Source organism: Mastigoproctus giganteus, chromosome 9 (genome assembly GCF_048544385.1).
Source record: "Mastigoproctus giganteus isolate SK-2022 chromosome 9, ASM4854438v1, whole genome shotgun sequence".
Lineage (NCBI taxonomy): Eukaryota > Metazoa > Arthropoda > Arachnida > Uropygi > Thelyphonidae > Mastigoproctus > Mastigoproctus giganteus.
This window is the reverse complement of record NC_143583.1, coordinates 188674877-188687451: the sequence shown is the minus strand read 5'-3', so window position 1 is coordinate 188687451 and position 12575 is coordinate 188674877. Positions and strand designations below refer to the sequence as shown.

Genomic DNA, 12575 nt, shown 5'->3' with positions numbered 1-12575 from the left:
ACAAATGCATCCATTCAAAATAAAATGTTGCAGCATCTTAGTGAAGATGACACGGATAGGCGGATGTAATTTTGCGAATTGGCAGTAAACAAATTGGACAGTGACGCAAAATTCTCATTTGGGATCTTGTTTACTGATGAAGCCAATTTTTACGTTGACGGAGAAGTTAATCGCCAAAACCTACGTAATTGGAGTGATACCAACCGCACTGGATGAGTCCATCAAAGATTCAAGGTGCGGAAAAATCGATGTTGTGGTGCGGGATATGAGGAAACAAAATTGTCGGACCTGTTTTCTTTGACACAAATCTGAATGCTGAAATGTACCTAAACATGCTGCAAGTCACGATCATGCCGTCCCTGCTAACGGACGGAGGATTTCCGGCGTATTTTCAGCAAGGCGGGGCACCACCCCATTACGGTATCTGCGTGCGCCGATGGTTGGTTCAACAGTTTCCAGGTTCCTGGATTGGTGGCCGTGGTCCCGTGGGGTGGCCTCCGAGGTCCCCAGACCTCAGCCCACTCGATTTTTTTATTGTGGGAGCACTTAAAGGCCATGAAAAGATACAAAACATGAATCACCTAAAGGAACCCATTCGAAATCCAATTACGCGCATAACACCAGACAGGGGCGTATTCAGGGGACATATGCCTCCTTAACCAAAATTTTGAAATTAGAGAAACAGAATGCAGCAGGCCTTCTAAAAAAAATTCAAAAGCCTGGTAGCCATGCCCTCCCCACCCCCTTACGATGTTACCTGGACCTGGTTGCCGTAACTCACCTCTTACGATGATACCTGGATACGCCACTGACACCATGTGTTAACGCGAGTTCACAATGAGTGGGAGAGACTCATTCGTATGTGTTTTCAAAAGAATGGCAACCATGTAGAGCATGTTTTGTGAATAAACTGACAGTTTGCTAAAAAAAATGACCTATATATGGAGACTTTTGAATCATCCTGTATAAATGAAATTTTAAACACGTAAGAACATTACCAATCAGTAAGACGGAGATCATCATGACGGAAGACTTCATACTGTCCATTCAAGATTATAAAACTGAAGGCAGCAAAGGCAGTACCGTTGATTAACAGCTTCAAGAGGTAATGAACTCGAAGAAACAGAGAAGATGTCATCATAGCCAGAACCCCGCAGAAGGTGAAGTACTGTTTACATTTAAAAAAAAAAAAAAGAAAAAAAAAACGGCAGTTAAGTAATGGTTGAAATGCTTAAACACCAGTAACACTATGACATATAAAATACAAACTAGCGTAAAATAACACCCAAAACTAATGATACATCGATAGCTATCTAATTGTTGAAGGGACTTCTCGGATTTGCTTCTGAGGTTATAACTGTGACTGAGAACTTGCTGCTTTGTAATTTCTTTTTGGTTGGTGACACCATTCTCTCTCTCTCTCTCTCTCTCTCTCTCTCTCTCGACGATTTGAGAATCCGTCTTGGTCAGTGGCATTCCATTCTTCTCCTGGAGATTGATGTATTTGTATGGCTTGATGCATTTATGTTGATTTTTGACATGTCTTTATCCTTGAGCACATTAAAGTGCCGTTGACCGAACTGTATTCCTTAGTTTATGTTAATAGAAATGTCCCTATAGTATTTGATAAGGAACGCATTCTTTTTGAATCACACCTGGTAAGTCTGGTCAGTAGACAGCAGGGAAACTATAGGAAAATTCCAAAAATTGTTCTTGTTTATACTCTGGCACAATCACTAGGTCAGAGGAGGAATTTACAATAAATCATGAATGTAATCCTTAATCGTATTTAGTAGTCATGGGCTTGAACCACGTTCCACCAAAGAGCGTGTGCTGCTGCACTCTCGTTCCTGACCATTCGGCTACGTCTTGGAAAGAGCTGTATTTGAATTATTCACGCTCTCAAATTGAACATCCGTGGAATGCTCCTGTATTCTTTTTGAAAGCCTTTTATGTGACGCTCTATACGCTTCCGTACCGTACTTCTGGGATTAACGGATTCTGCTCATATTCTTGATATTATTGGTTCTGGGAAAAAACATTTCTTTCCAAGCAAAAGTGGAAAAGAACCTTTTGTGGTTCAATTAGTGGAACATTTTCTATCATTTAATCCTGACAAAAATTCCTCCCTCATTTCTGCACATATGCTTTTCTGTTGCACGACTGGCCCACAAAACAGAAAACAGCGGTTTCTGAAACCTCCTGTAGACCAGAGAGTAATCCAATTACTCCAAGATCACAAAACACTTTCCAAGCGAAATCATGGTACTTTATTGCATCTCAGGATCTTAGACATACTTTCGTATGTTTCCTCTACTTCGTGCTGTTGGCTTCGAAGAAACATGTCCAAGATCCAATGGGAATGCATTTACATTGTGCAGAAAAATTGCTTTTAAGTTTAATTTTGAATTTTAAATAAATATACGCCATTCATTAGGATTGCGTCATTACCCAGTTTGTTCAGAAGACCTCTTATACACTAATACTTATCTTCTATAACGAAATATTCTGAAGACAAGTTGTGACGTTTTCAGTATATTTAATTCTGGTTTCGGCATTACGCAACTTCTACTGTTGTGTCTTAGAACCAAGGAGTTGTGCTTGATATTTTTGTCATGCAGAAATAGCAATGGTCATTGTGGTTGAGCGGTTTTTACCACACCATAGGAAAAACATACTTTTAATTTTACCAGGTAGTCACATTCTTAGATTTGTGGTGTAGGTAGTACAGCACATGTGAAATCCAAGTTTTGTCTTCATCTTGCAACAAAATGCAACCGTTTTAATCGTGCAACAAAAGAATATGAATGTTTAGTAATATTGTAGATTTTCTTCCTCTAATTTTGTTGTAAACCATCCACGTAGCAGAAATTTTTAGGATGGTTCAATGCTACAGAAGAAACAAACAAGTCTTTCCATTACTGAATGAGACAGACAAGGTGTACATGTTAACCCTTCCTACCATTACTGCCATCCATGAGCACATGCAGACATTATTTGCAAGTAATATAGCAGATCTGTGTCCAGGGCTGTGCAAAGGTACTTGGGGGCCCGGACGCAAATGGGGTCAAGGGGCCTCGTTTATTTATGTTGAGACTTTGCTGGCTTCCTCGAATGGGCCCCCCTAGATCGGGCCCTGGTGCGTCTGTATAATATCTATTTCCTTAAATTGTAGTAAAATATACGCTTTATTGGTATACACAAAAACCTGTATATGTAGAAGTTTTACTGTTATTTGGTTTTTAGGAGCATTAGCAACTAAGGCCATATTGCTCCAGGATATGCGGTGGTCATTCCCTGACCTTTCCGCGTCCTCCGTATTTGGTGGTGACGGGCTCGAAACCCGAGTCTAATCAAGAAGCGTGTGCTACGCACTGCTGCTCCTTCCCACCTGGCTACGGAGGCGCCTGTAGAAGTTTTAATACAATGTGGAATTTTAAGAATTATTTTCGAAATCTACCCATAAAATTAGACTGCAAAAAACTGATATAGATTTGTATTGGTGGAGTTAACAATAATGTTCGCTAGTGTTACTGCACGTAGAAATACTCACCCAGGGATACCTGCATGAAAGGAACTCATCACTCATTAGAATAGATGGCGCTGTTCGACCCAGATTGGTAGTGTTAAAGCGCACTGAATTACATTCTTCCTGAAAAGTAAATAACTTTCAGAAACTTAATATCAGCATTTAATTTATATCTGTGTTAGTGGTATTATAACCAGGCCAGTTAAATTCTATAATGATAATAATAATAAATAAAAGTTTGAAGAATGCGTTTACGAAGCCCAAAAAAATAAGTTTTAAGAAATCGTATTGTGTGATATCGTAAACCTGGCTTGTTTTTATGTTCCTGCTTTTAGCTGGAATTTTTGTTTTTAATACCCAACAAAAATAATTTTTCTTGAGTTATAACGTTGATTACTAGACGACTTATTTTCTGGAAATCGATCTCTATTTATCAGTTAAACGGCCTTTAGTAGACAAATTTAGCTCGCCTCCTACGAGTACCTAATATTCTTCTTCCTGTTTTCTTGTGAGGGTGTGTAAATAATCGACCTATTCCTTCCCCCCCCCCTATTTTTTGGTACGAATCCGTCAGTTTTATCATTTTACTGGCTGTCTGCTATACATGTATTATTGAGTGTTACTCACCTGTGTTATGGCTATAGGCTACAAACTGGTCAACAAAAGTAATGCGCACACCAAGCTAGTCAAAGGAAATACACCTCTGAAGTTCTTGATAACCACCTTCAAGTTGATGCAGTCTACACAGATATATCTAAGGCATTTGGTAAAGTCCCGCACGAACAACTTCTGGAAAAACTTAAGCTATATGGTAACCCTGACCCTTTGCTCTCATGGCTACGCAGCTATATTATGCATCGTTCCTTGAGAGTTATCATCAATCAAGTGAACTCAGACTGTTTTATACAACTAAGTGGAGTACCTCAAGGCCCCCCCTTAGGTCCTCTACTTTTCATTGTTTTCGTAAATGATCTTCCTTCTTTCATCTTCACCTCCAACGTTCAAGTTGCTCTTTATGCAGATGATCTTAAGATTTACTCAGCAGTGAAAGAGATTACCGATTCTCAACAGCTTCAATGTGCTCTCAATAAATTCTATCTGTGGCTATCTCTGAATGGCTTGCCTGCTAACCCCTCGAAGTGCAAAGTAATCTCTTTCTCATCCGGCAGATCTCTACAACTAATAAATACAGAGTATACTGTTAACTCTGAGATCATCGAAAGGTGTGGCCAAGTTAACGACTTGGGGATTCTCTTCTCCAGCATTGCTAAATTCGATGCCCATGTTCTTAAAATCACCAGCAAAGTATTCAAAACACTGGGATTCATCAAACGGAACACTTACGAGTTAAAAAACTACAGATATGCGGTTATCCTTTATAAAACGATTGTTCTGCCAATCCTTGAATTCAGTTCAACCATCTGGAATCCTCATACAGACTTTAACTAACAAAATTGAAGCAGTCCAAAAAAATTTTTGTCCGTTACCTTATGTACCGTAATCCTCTATTCTATCACTCATTTTTTTATGAATCGCTGTGTGATTGCTTTCATCTGAGGCCTCTGTGCACTAGAATAGTTATTACTGACATCACCCTTCTAGCCAAAGTAATCACTGGAACTTATGAAGTATCTGATATCCTTAGTAAAATCAACTTCAGTGCTCCTTGTATACAAGTCAGGAACATTACACCGTTTCGCCTTGACTCTGCCACCACGGACTTTATGAAGTTCAGTCCACTAAACAGAATCAGCAAATCACTTTCTCATTGACTTCTTTGACAACTCCCAACCACCGATGAACTCCATTCACAAATTTGCCTCTTCTCTTAAACTGCAAAGTGACTAGCTCTGATCTAATTATTGTAGTTTATTATTATTATTTTTTTTTCTATTCTCTAACTGATTAATTATTACTTGTTTTACCGGTAACTTAACTTAATGCAATCCTCTTTTGTACATATGATTTTAATGTTTTAATCTATATCAATGTTTATCTTCGTGTTGGATCTCTTATTATTGTTATTGCGTTCATTGTTCTGATCCCAGATACACTGTTAATGATTACCTGTTGTGTATCTTGTTATTAATAAAAATAAAAAAATAAAGGCCTGTGCCATGCTCTCTAGCAACCATACTAAAACCATGCATAGGGTCCGCGATTCTTCGCTCCAGCGGTCCTGGCGCTTTGCCACTATTTTCTCCCATTAATATTTTGTGCCTTATTTATAAGGATAAAACACAATAGAACACGAAACGCTTTCTACAGGCCAATTTGCACTTTGTGCGAGCTTAAAAACCCGGAATAGCTAGGGGCGGGGGGAATCCTACTCCTTCTGCCTGAGATCGACTAACTATATCTTCGATTGACGAGGAGTTTCTAAAAATTCCTCCAGCCATCGATGGGAATCGAACCCAGACCTCTCTAAAAGGTGGCATTTGGCGATGTATCGTGAATACTAAGCTGTTACGTATGGCACAAAATACACTAACCTTTTGTAACTCCGACTGTCAAACACAGAAGCGTAACTAGAAATTTGACACTATGGCCAAATATCTGAAATGTTTCTTTTACATAAATATATTATCTATATAATATCGGTGTAGATACACCTTAGTTTACCCATAAATTTGAACTACGTATGTAGTGTAAAGGCATCGTTTACATAGGTAGTTCAAATTTATGGTTAAACTATGGTGTATCTACACCGATATTATACAAGTTAATTACCTAAACCCATAAGAAATTATGCCGTGTGCATTTCATCTTCTAATAAATATATTATCATATTATGTACTATTTTTGAATTAATGATAATAACTAAATTATAAAAAAAAAATTATTTGTAAGATGGTACCCTCGGAAAAAAAACGAGAGGCTGTTATTGATAATTGACTTAGATAATAACAATGTTCATATTTTTTAAATAATCTATAAATTCACTCATTCTAAGTCTTTAACTTCATTCAGCGTCCACGATGAATCGGCTTCTGTAGCTGAAACCAAAGTCATCATACATTAGTCACGCATTATGCATCATACATTAATTGCAAATACAGCAAGCCCATCACAGCACATGGCTAGGGGCAGATAATAATACAAAGAAAATAACATAAAATAATCGAATATATGTACATATCAGATTTCATATAAACATTAACAATGACTAGGAATTATACTTATGAATTAAAAAATAATTTGCAGAAAAGAACATTTAGCTTTCAGTTACAGTTACTGGGTTGGAGGCAGGGTGCTGTTTTTATTTCTCTTCATTTTATCGGATATCTGACTCCTGTAGGCTTCAGAGTTGATTAACCTGTTGCAATCAATGTTGTTTTGATTTATTAGGCGAAGGGATGCACTGGGGAATATTCTGTCCATTTGTTTGAGCCTGGAGAGGTTGGATTTGAATTGCTGGTAGTTATCATGCATTACCTAGAATCTATAGAATTTACACTGATAGTAATAATAATAAATAGCGTGATGACATTCGGAGCTAAATTTATGCCTAGATAAATTAGACAGTTGTCCAGGGCTCGTAATTTGTCAGGGCCCATAACTTCCGATCGAGGGTCAATTACATTATCTTTTTTTGGTGTGTGGGGGGAGAGCCCGAAAAGAAATATAACAAGGAAACTCTTCTGAAAGAATACAATATTGGTTCGTCAAAATTCTATGATATTAATGCACAGAAACAAGTCTTAATGAAGATTGCAGCTGTCTTGACTAAAAGGACACTGGGTAAAGGCTAATTTCAAAATGCAGAAACTTAGAAATCAAAAATCGCAACCACAATTGCATCCATTATACGAACAGAAGTACCACAAGGGGGGTGGGGGGTATTATCTTCATTACTACAATATTTGCAACATCGCTGGAACCACCATTTTTGACAAAATAACCAGTTTTCGTCATACGCAGACGACCTCAATACTTTATTGAATCAAAAGACACGAGAAATTTCCTAGAGGTTATAGTTAAAAGCTGCCAGTGACCTCGTAGATCTTGAAGAGTACTGTCATCAGTCTGCTGGATTGAGTATAAACCCTGAGAAAATGATGTGACGATACATATTAATGGTATTACTATGGTTAAAATTGACTCTAATACCGACCTGGTCTTACATGGGATGAGGTTTTTAACATTCAAGCAACACTTTGCCAAGACCAAAGCTAAAATCTGTGCTGCGATGTGGGGCATCAGGCACGAGTTTGTTGGCGCCAGAAACTGTGGTCTCTGCATGCTGTACGTCCAATCTTGTGTTTTCTGATACCCATATAGGCGTCGACGGCAACTGCTCTGGGTAGTTATATCTAACAATTCATGAGTCTTGAATATTGGCTAATGAGGTGGATGACGGACAAAGGAACCATTTATAAAATCTATGGTAGTCCTATTTTGCAACCTTAATCTCATCCCCTGAAGAGTGAGGACCACTTACCTAATTTCTAAGAGCTATCCGAAATTACAAAGATTCTCCATCCCTTGAAAGCATTTATGGCCCACGGAGAAAAATGAAGAGACAAGTTGACTCATGCTTACCTGTGAGGATTTCCTTGAGAAACACAGTGTCTTAACAGAATCTTATATTTAAAAAGATAAATATTACTTCGGAGAAATTTGTAATGACAGCGTACAGGAAATAAATAATATCACAGACGTATTGTACGTATTCCACATTGCTAATAACTATCTGTTCACCCTTCTGGGCTTGCCGGCTGTATCAGGGTTTCCATTATTGGAATAAAGTGTTATTTACATATTCTACGCACGACGGTTAGATTGGCACCCTTGGAGAACTATGAAATCAGCGCCTTTGGAGAACAGAGCTTTATTGTGCGGCGCCCTAAGTGTTCTTAGATCTCTCATTTGCTTCCTAGGCTAGCGCCCAGTTCTCCTGTATAAACGAACCTTCCCTGGGGTTAAGCTGAAACTTTCAGAAGTTGCTTCATCACTGGCCAATGCTTGGGGGTCATAGGGATTTTTTCGAGCACAATACGGTGTTTTCGGGTATTTGTTGATTGTTTGAAAGCTTAGTTTTGGTTCATTGTAAGTTGGGTTAATTCATAAATATAAATTCTCTATATCTGGATATTTTGGTTTTTCGGCCCCATTAAGGATCCCAATGAAGCGAAAAAACTGAAGTTTACTGTATACACAGTACATGTCTTTAGATACTAATGCGCTATGTAAGTAACAAAAACGGCAACTGTTTTTTATTACTGCATAGTGATAAGAAATCCTTGCTATTCTTCACCAGCTGTTATTTAGCGAACTATTCCTTTGTTAGCTCTCTCTCTCTGCAGATAGATAACAAGCATCACATTTGTTGCACACTTATCATCACCCTGGTTTAAGCTTTTTTTTTTTTTTTTTTGGGTCTTTGCTTGTTTTATATTACTACCATGCTTCTGCACCTTAGTACAGTACTAGATTTGTCTATTCTGTGGGTGAAAAAAATAAATCTTTAAATAAACAAATTAGACAAAATTATCTTTCGGTATAATTTTCAATCAAATATAACCTATCTAGGAGTTACTTACCAGTCCTAACATGGAAGAACTCAGCATAAGCACGGATATCATGAGGCACAGAAGAACGCGCATGCAGACGCTATTCTTGATGGTTGTCGAAACTTTTATGAAAAAGGTCTTCACGGCATCGAAGGATTCGCTGGTATTCTTCTGCAATAAAAAAAAAAAAAATACTGTATGTGCCTTTTGAGAGGAGCGAACTGAGACAAGCTAAAAATATTCAGGAAACAGTGATAATTTTTACATCCTGTGGTCAAACAAGAATAAACTTGAATCTTTTTCTCCACATTTAAGCAGTTATAAGTAGGAACGGTCAGTTCTTTGTTTGTAGGAGGCGGATCGGGCCCTCGGAAGCGAACGTTATTATCAGCATCAAGGAAAGCGCAAGGAACTTTTGCAACAGAAAACTTTTTTTTATATACTGTATATACACGTGCTATTATAAAACAACAATGCTTGTGAATTAAATTATTTGTTTTGTAGTACGGGTCTTATTAATGCACTTCTTCGTAAGTTAAAAGAACAGTAAAATGGCAGCGATATCACAGCAGTAAGTAAGTGCAGTAGCGTGCCACCCCCAATTATTCATAAAAGTAGACCGTGGAAGGAAGTTAACATTAACAAAAAAAAAAAAAAAATTAGAATCGAGACTGATTTTAATTCAACAGACCAGTGTTCCCAATAGTGGGCTTATAACAAAATCCTGCTAATTTTAAGACAGCATCCGAAAAAAGAATGTGCAATTTAGTAAGGGATTCTATCATCTATACAGGATTATGCTGGACAGATTAGGTTTAGATTAAGAGTTAAGGCAGCTAAAGTTTGTTTGAGACCGTGCAATCGAATCGGGTGTAAAAAAAAAAAAGCCGTAAAAGTTTCATTGAAGATGGGAATCGAGCAGTCATAGCCAAAGTACCAGCCACGAAGTTTAACAGCTATATCGTCCAATTTTTAAGAATTCTGCTTTTGATGCGTTTTGAATGGTTCAGGTAGAGCCTTTAATGGTTCAGGCTGCAACTACAGAAATTCCACGTAAAGCAGAAGACGATTTGCCAGTAATGTTCTGAAAACATAGAATGCAAGCTGACATGTTTTATTCCATTCACCCTTCGTGTTTCATTTCGGGAAAAAAAAATATATATAAATGAATAAAATAAAAACGTGCAAGGTACTCCAGTAGTCGTACATCCCTAACTTAATTATTTCTAATGAAATCTAATGTTCTACTTGGGAATGGTAGCGAAAGCTATAAATTAACCTACATTAAGAGTTTATTTTGAAACTAAATGTTTCATTGTTATCGCAAAGAGATGATCTTTCTTTAAAAAAGAAAGAACCATTTTTTCCCTAATTTACAACCCTGTCTTAATCGACGTAAAATATATTGTTTTGTCAGTTAATTTATAGGTACTATTGCCAAAATAAGGTTTTGCCTACTGAAATTATTTATGTATATATTGTTGCATCTTTTATCCGTTTCATAGCGAGAAACGATTCCCAGTTTTCTGCTTGCATGTGGCCTACGAGGTGAATCATCTGTATTCTGAATAATTTGGGTATAGTGTTTATTGTCAAGTGGCGCTGGCTGTCTCCTCTAAAACTACGTAGTATTCTCTGTGTCACAGTACAAACTCTGTAAATTCGAGAGGTAGTGTAAGTTTTGGTGTTAGTCTGCGTGCGTAATAATTTGGATTGTAAGGGTTTCCACTACAAACTACGGAGTGTGCTTTGTGAAGCAGTACAAACTCTGTAAATGCGCGAGATAGTGTAAGTATTTGTGTTAGTTTGCGTAATGTAGTGTGGTCTGTTGTTCCTCCAGCATTTAGCTGCCAGGGTCCTTAGTGGAACTCCGCGTTTCCGTCCACCACCGCCTCGCGGAATCAGCCGGGTACAGTAGAAGAAAGCTTCTGGCTAGCGGGGGCGAACCCTAGACTGTGCCTGAGCTTTCCAGGGAGGACTCCAGTGTAAAAAAAAAAAAAAGCGCGCGTGTACTCTGTACGCACGAAAGATGTTTTGTGTGAAAACATCTTTAACGAAAATCAGAACCGTTTTAAAATGGAACAGCTAGAACCGAAGTTATGAAAGATGTAACGTTTTATTCTCACGTCCGCTACTTACTCTGCTGAATCAACGTTAGTGACTGCATTAGCGCCAATAGGGTGGATGATAGGAACGCTGTCCACCAAGAAGTAGGAAGTTAAAAAGAGGGCACACCTGTGGAAGAAACCCATCATCCACACGAGGGGAGGGGGCAGACACGAAAAGTAAAAGATTTGTGGTGGTAGGGTCCACCAGCCGAAAAATAGGAATGGGAGTATGGGTAAGTTGGGAATAAAGCATAGGGCTAGGGTTCCCTATGTTGGGCAGAGATCGCACTAAGGACAGTGGTTCCCTATGTTGGGCAGAGATCGCACTAAGGACAGTGGTTCCCTATGAATAATCCCACAACAGCCAGACCAGCTGTAGCCGGTGTCAGCATATCCCATGCCACGCCATGCATGGGGTCCACGTAGGTTGCCCCCGCTGTAGTCCAATTTGGAGGGGGGGGGACCTGCTGGAACGACACATACTAATCGTTTATTCTACTAAATATACAGCTATCATACTAACAATCACACAAGTACACTTTTTTTTAAGGAACATACTGCTTTCTAACAGTACTCAACACTTACCTTGTTTCATCCATCATTACACATTCAGACAGGACACAAGTGCCACCTAAATGAAGACATATACCAAGGCAGGACGTTTTTTTTTTTTTTTCTTTTGAGCAAATCACAGTGCATTCACACAGTCATCGTATAGTGCACACAATTGACCAGCCTTTACACTCTCATTTGTACTATTTAAACCGAAGATTAAAAAAAAAAAAAAAACATTAAATTTTTATATATATTCAGGATACAACAGTCAACATGTATGGGACATTCTCATTCAATCCGCATTTATGCATATTCAGCTCATTCAGAACAGTACCCTGAATAGGACTATCACATACACTTTACGATTCCTCCCTCTGGGTTAAGCGGACTCGTTTCCCACCCAGCATATTATATAGTTATGCACACATATATGGAAGCAAAACACCAAATTTACTCAGTCACTAATTTGAAGACATACACACATACCAAATACATGTACACCTACCCAAACTCACCACACACACTTACATGCACTGATATACTTACACAAATACACACTTATATACATACTTAGTAATATACATATTTACTCACATTCATACATAGGATAATAAATAACATACAAATAAAAGCATACATATAAAATAATATGATACACTGAAGAAAAAAAATGAATTTGGGAAACACATTCTAGCAGGTTAGACACGTGTGAGTTCAAGTCATAATCGAGTAAGTAGTTGTCAAGTGCTTGCCGGATTTACTTGTCAAGTAAGTGAGGGGAGGGGGTTCTCACTTTAAGTAGTTGTAGCATGGTTTCTTCTCCTAGTCTCAAAACCTTTTGAGGAAACTCAGAGAAGGCCATGTAATGCA

General features: G+C 38.2%; 1 protein-coding gene across 1 annotated transcript in view; it reads right to left on the bottom strand.

Moving 5' to 3' along the window:
- Positions 1-12575, bottom strand: part of LOC150080959 (adenylate cyclase type 2-like) — a 227757-nt gene that overhangs the window by 60301 nt on the left and 154881 nt on the right. The window contains exons 16-18 of the mRNA XM_090381289.1: positions 9073-9213; positions 3554-3652; positions 999-1168 (exon numbers count right to left, since the gene is read on the bottom strand). Of these exons, the coding sequence (XP_090237415.1) occupies positions 999-1168; positions 3554-3652; positions 9073-9213 (410 nt within the window). The remainder of the gene's footprint in view (positions 1-998; positions 1169-3553; positions 3653-9072; positions 9214-12575) is intronic.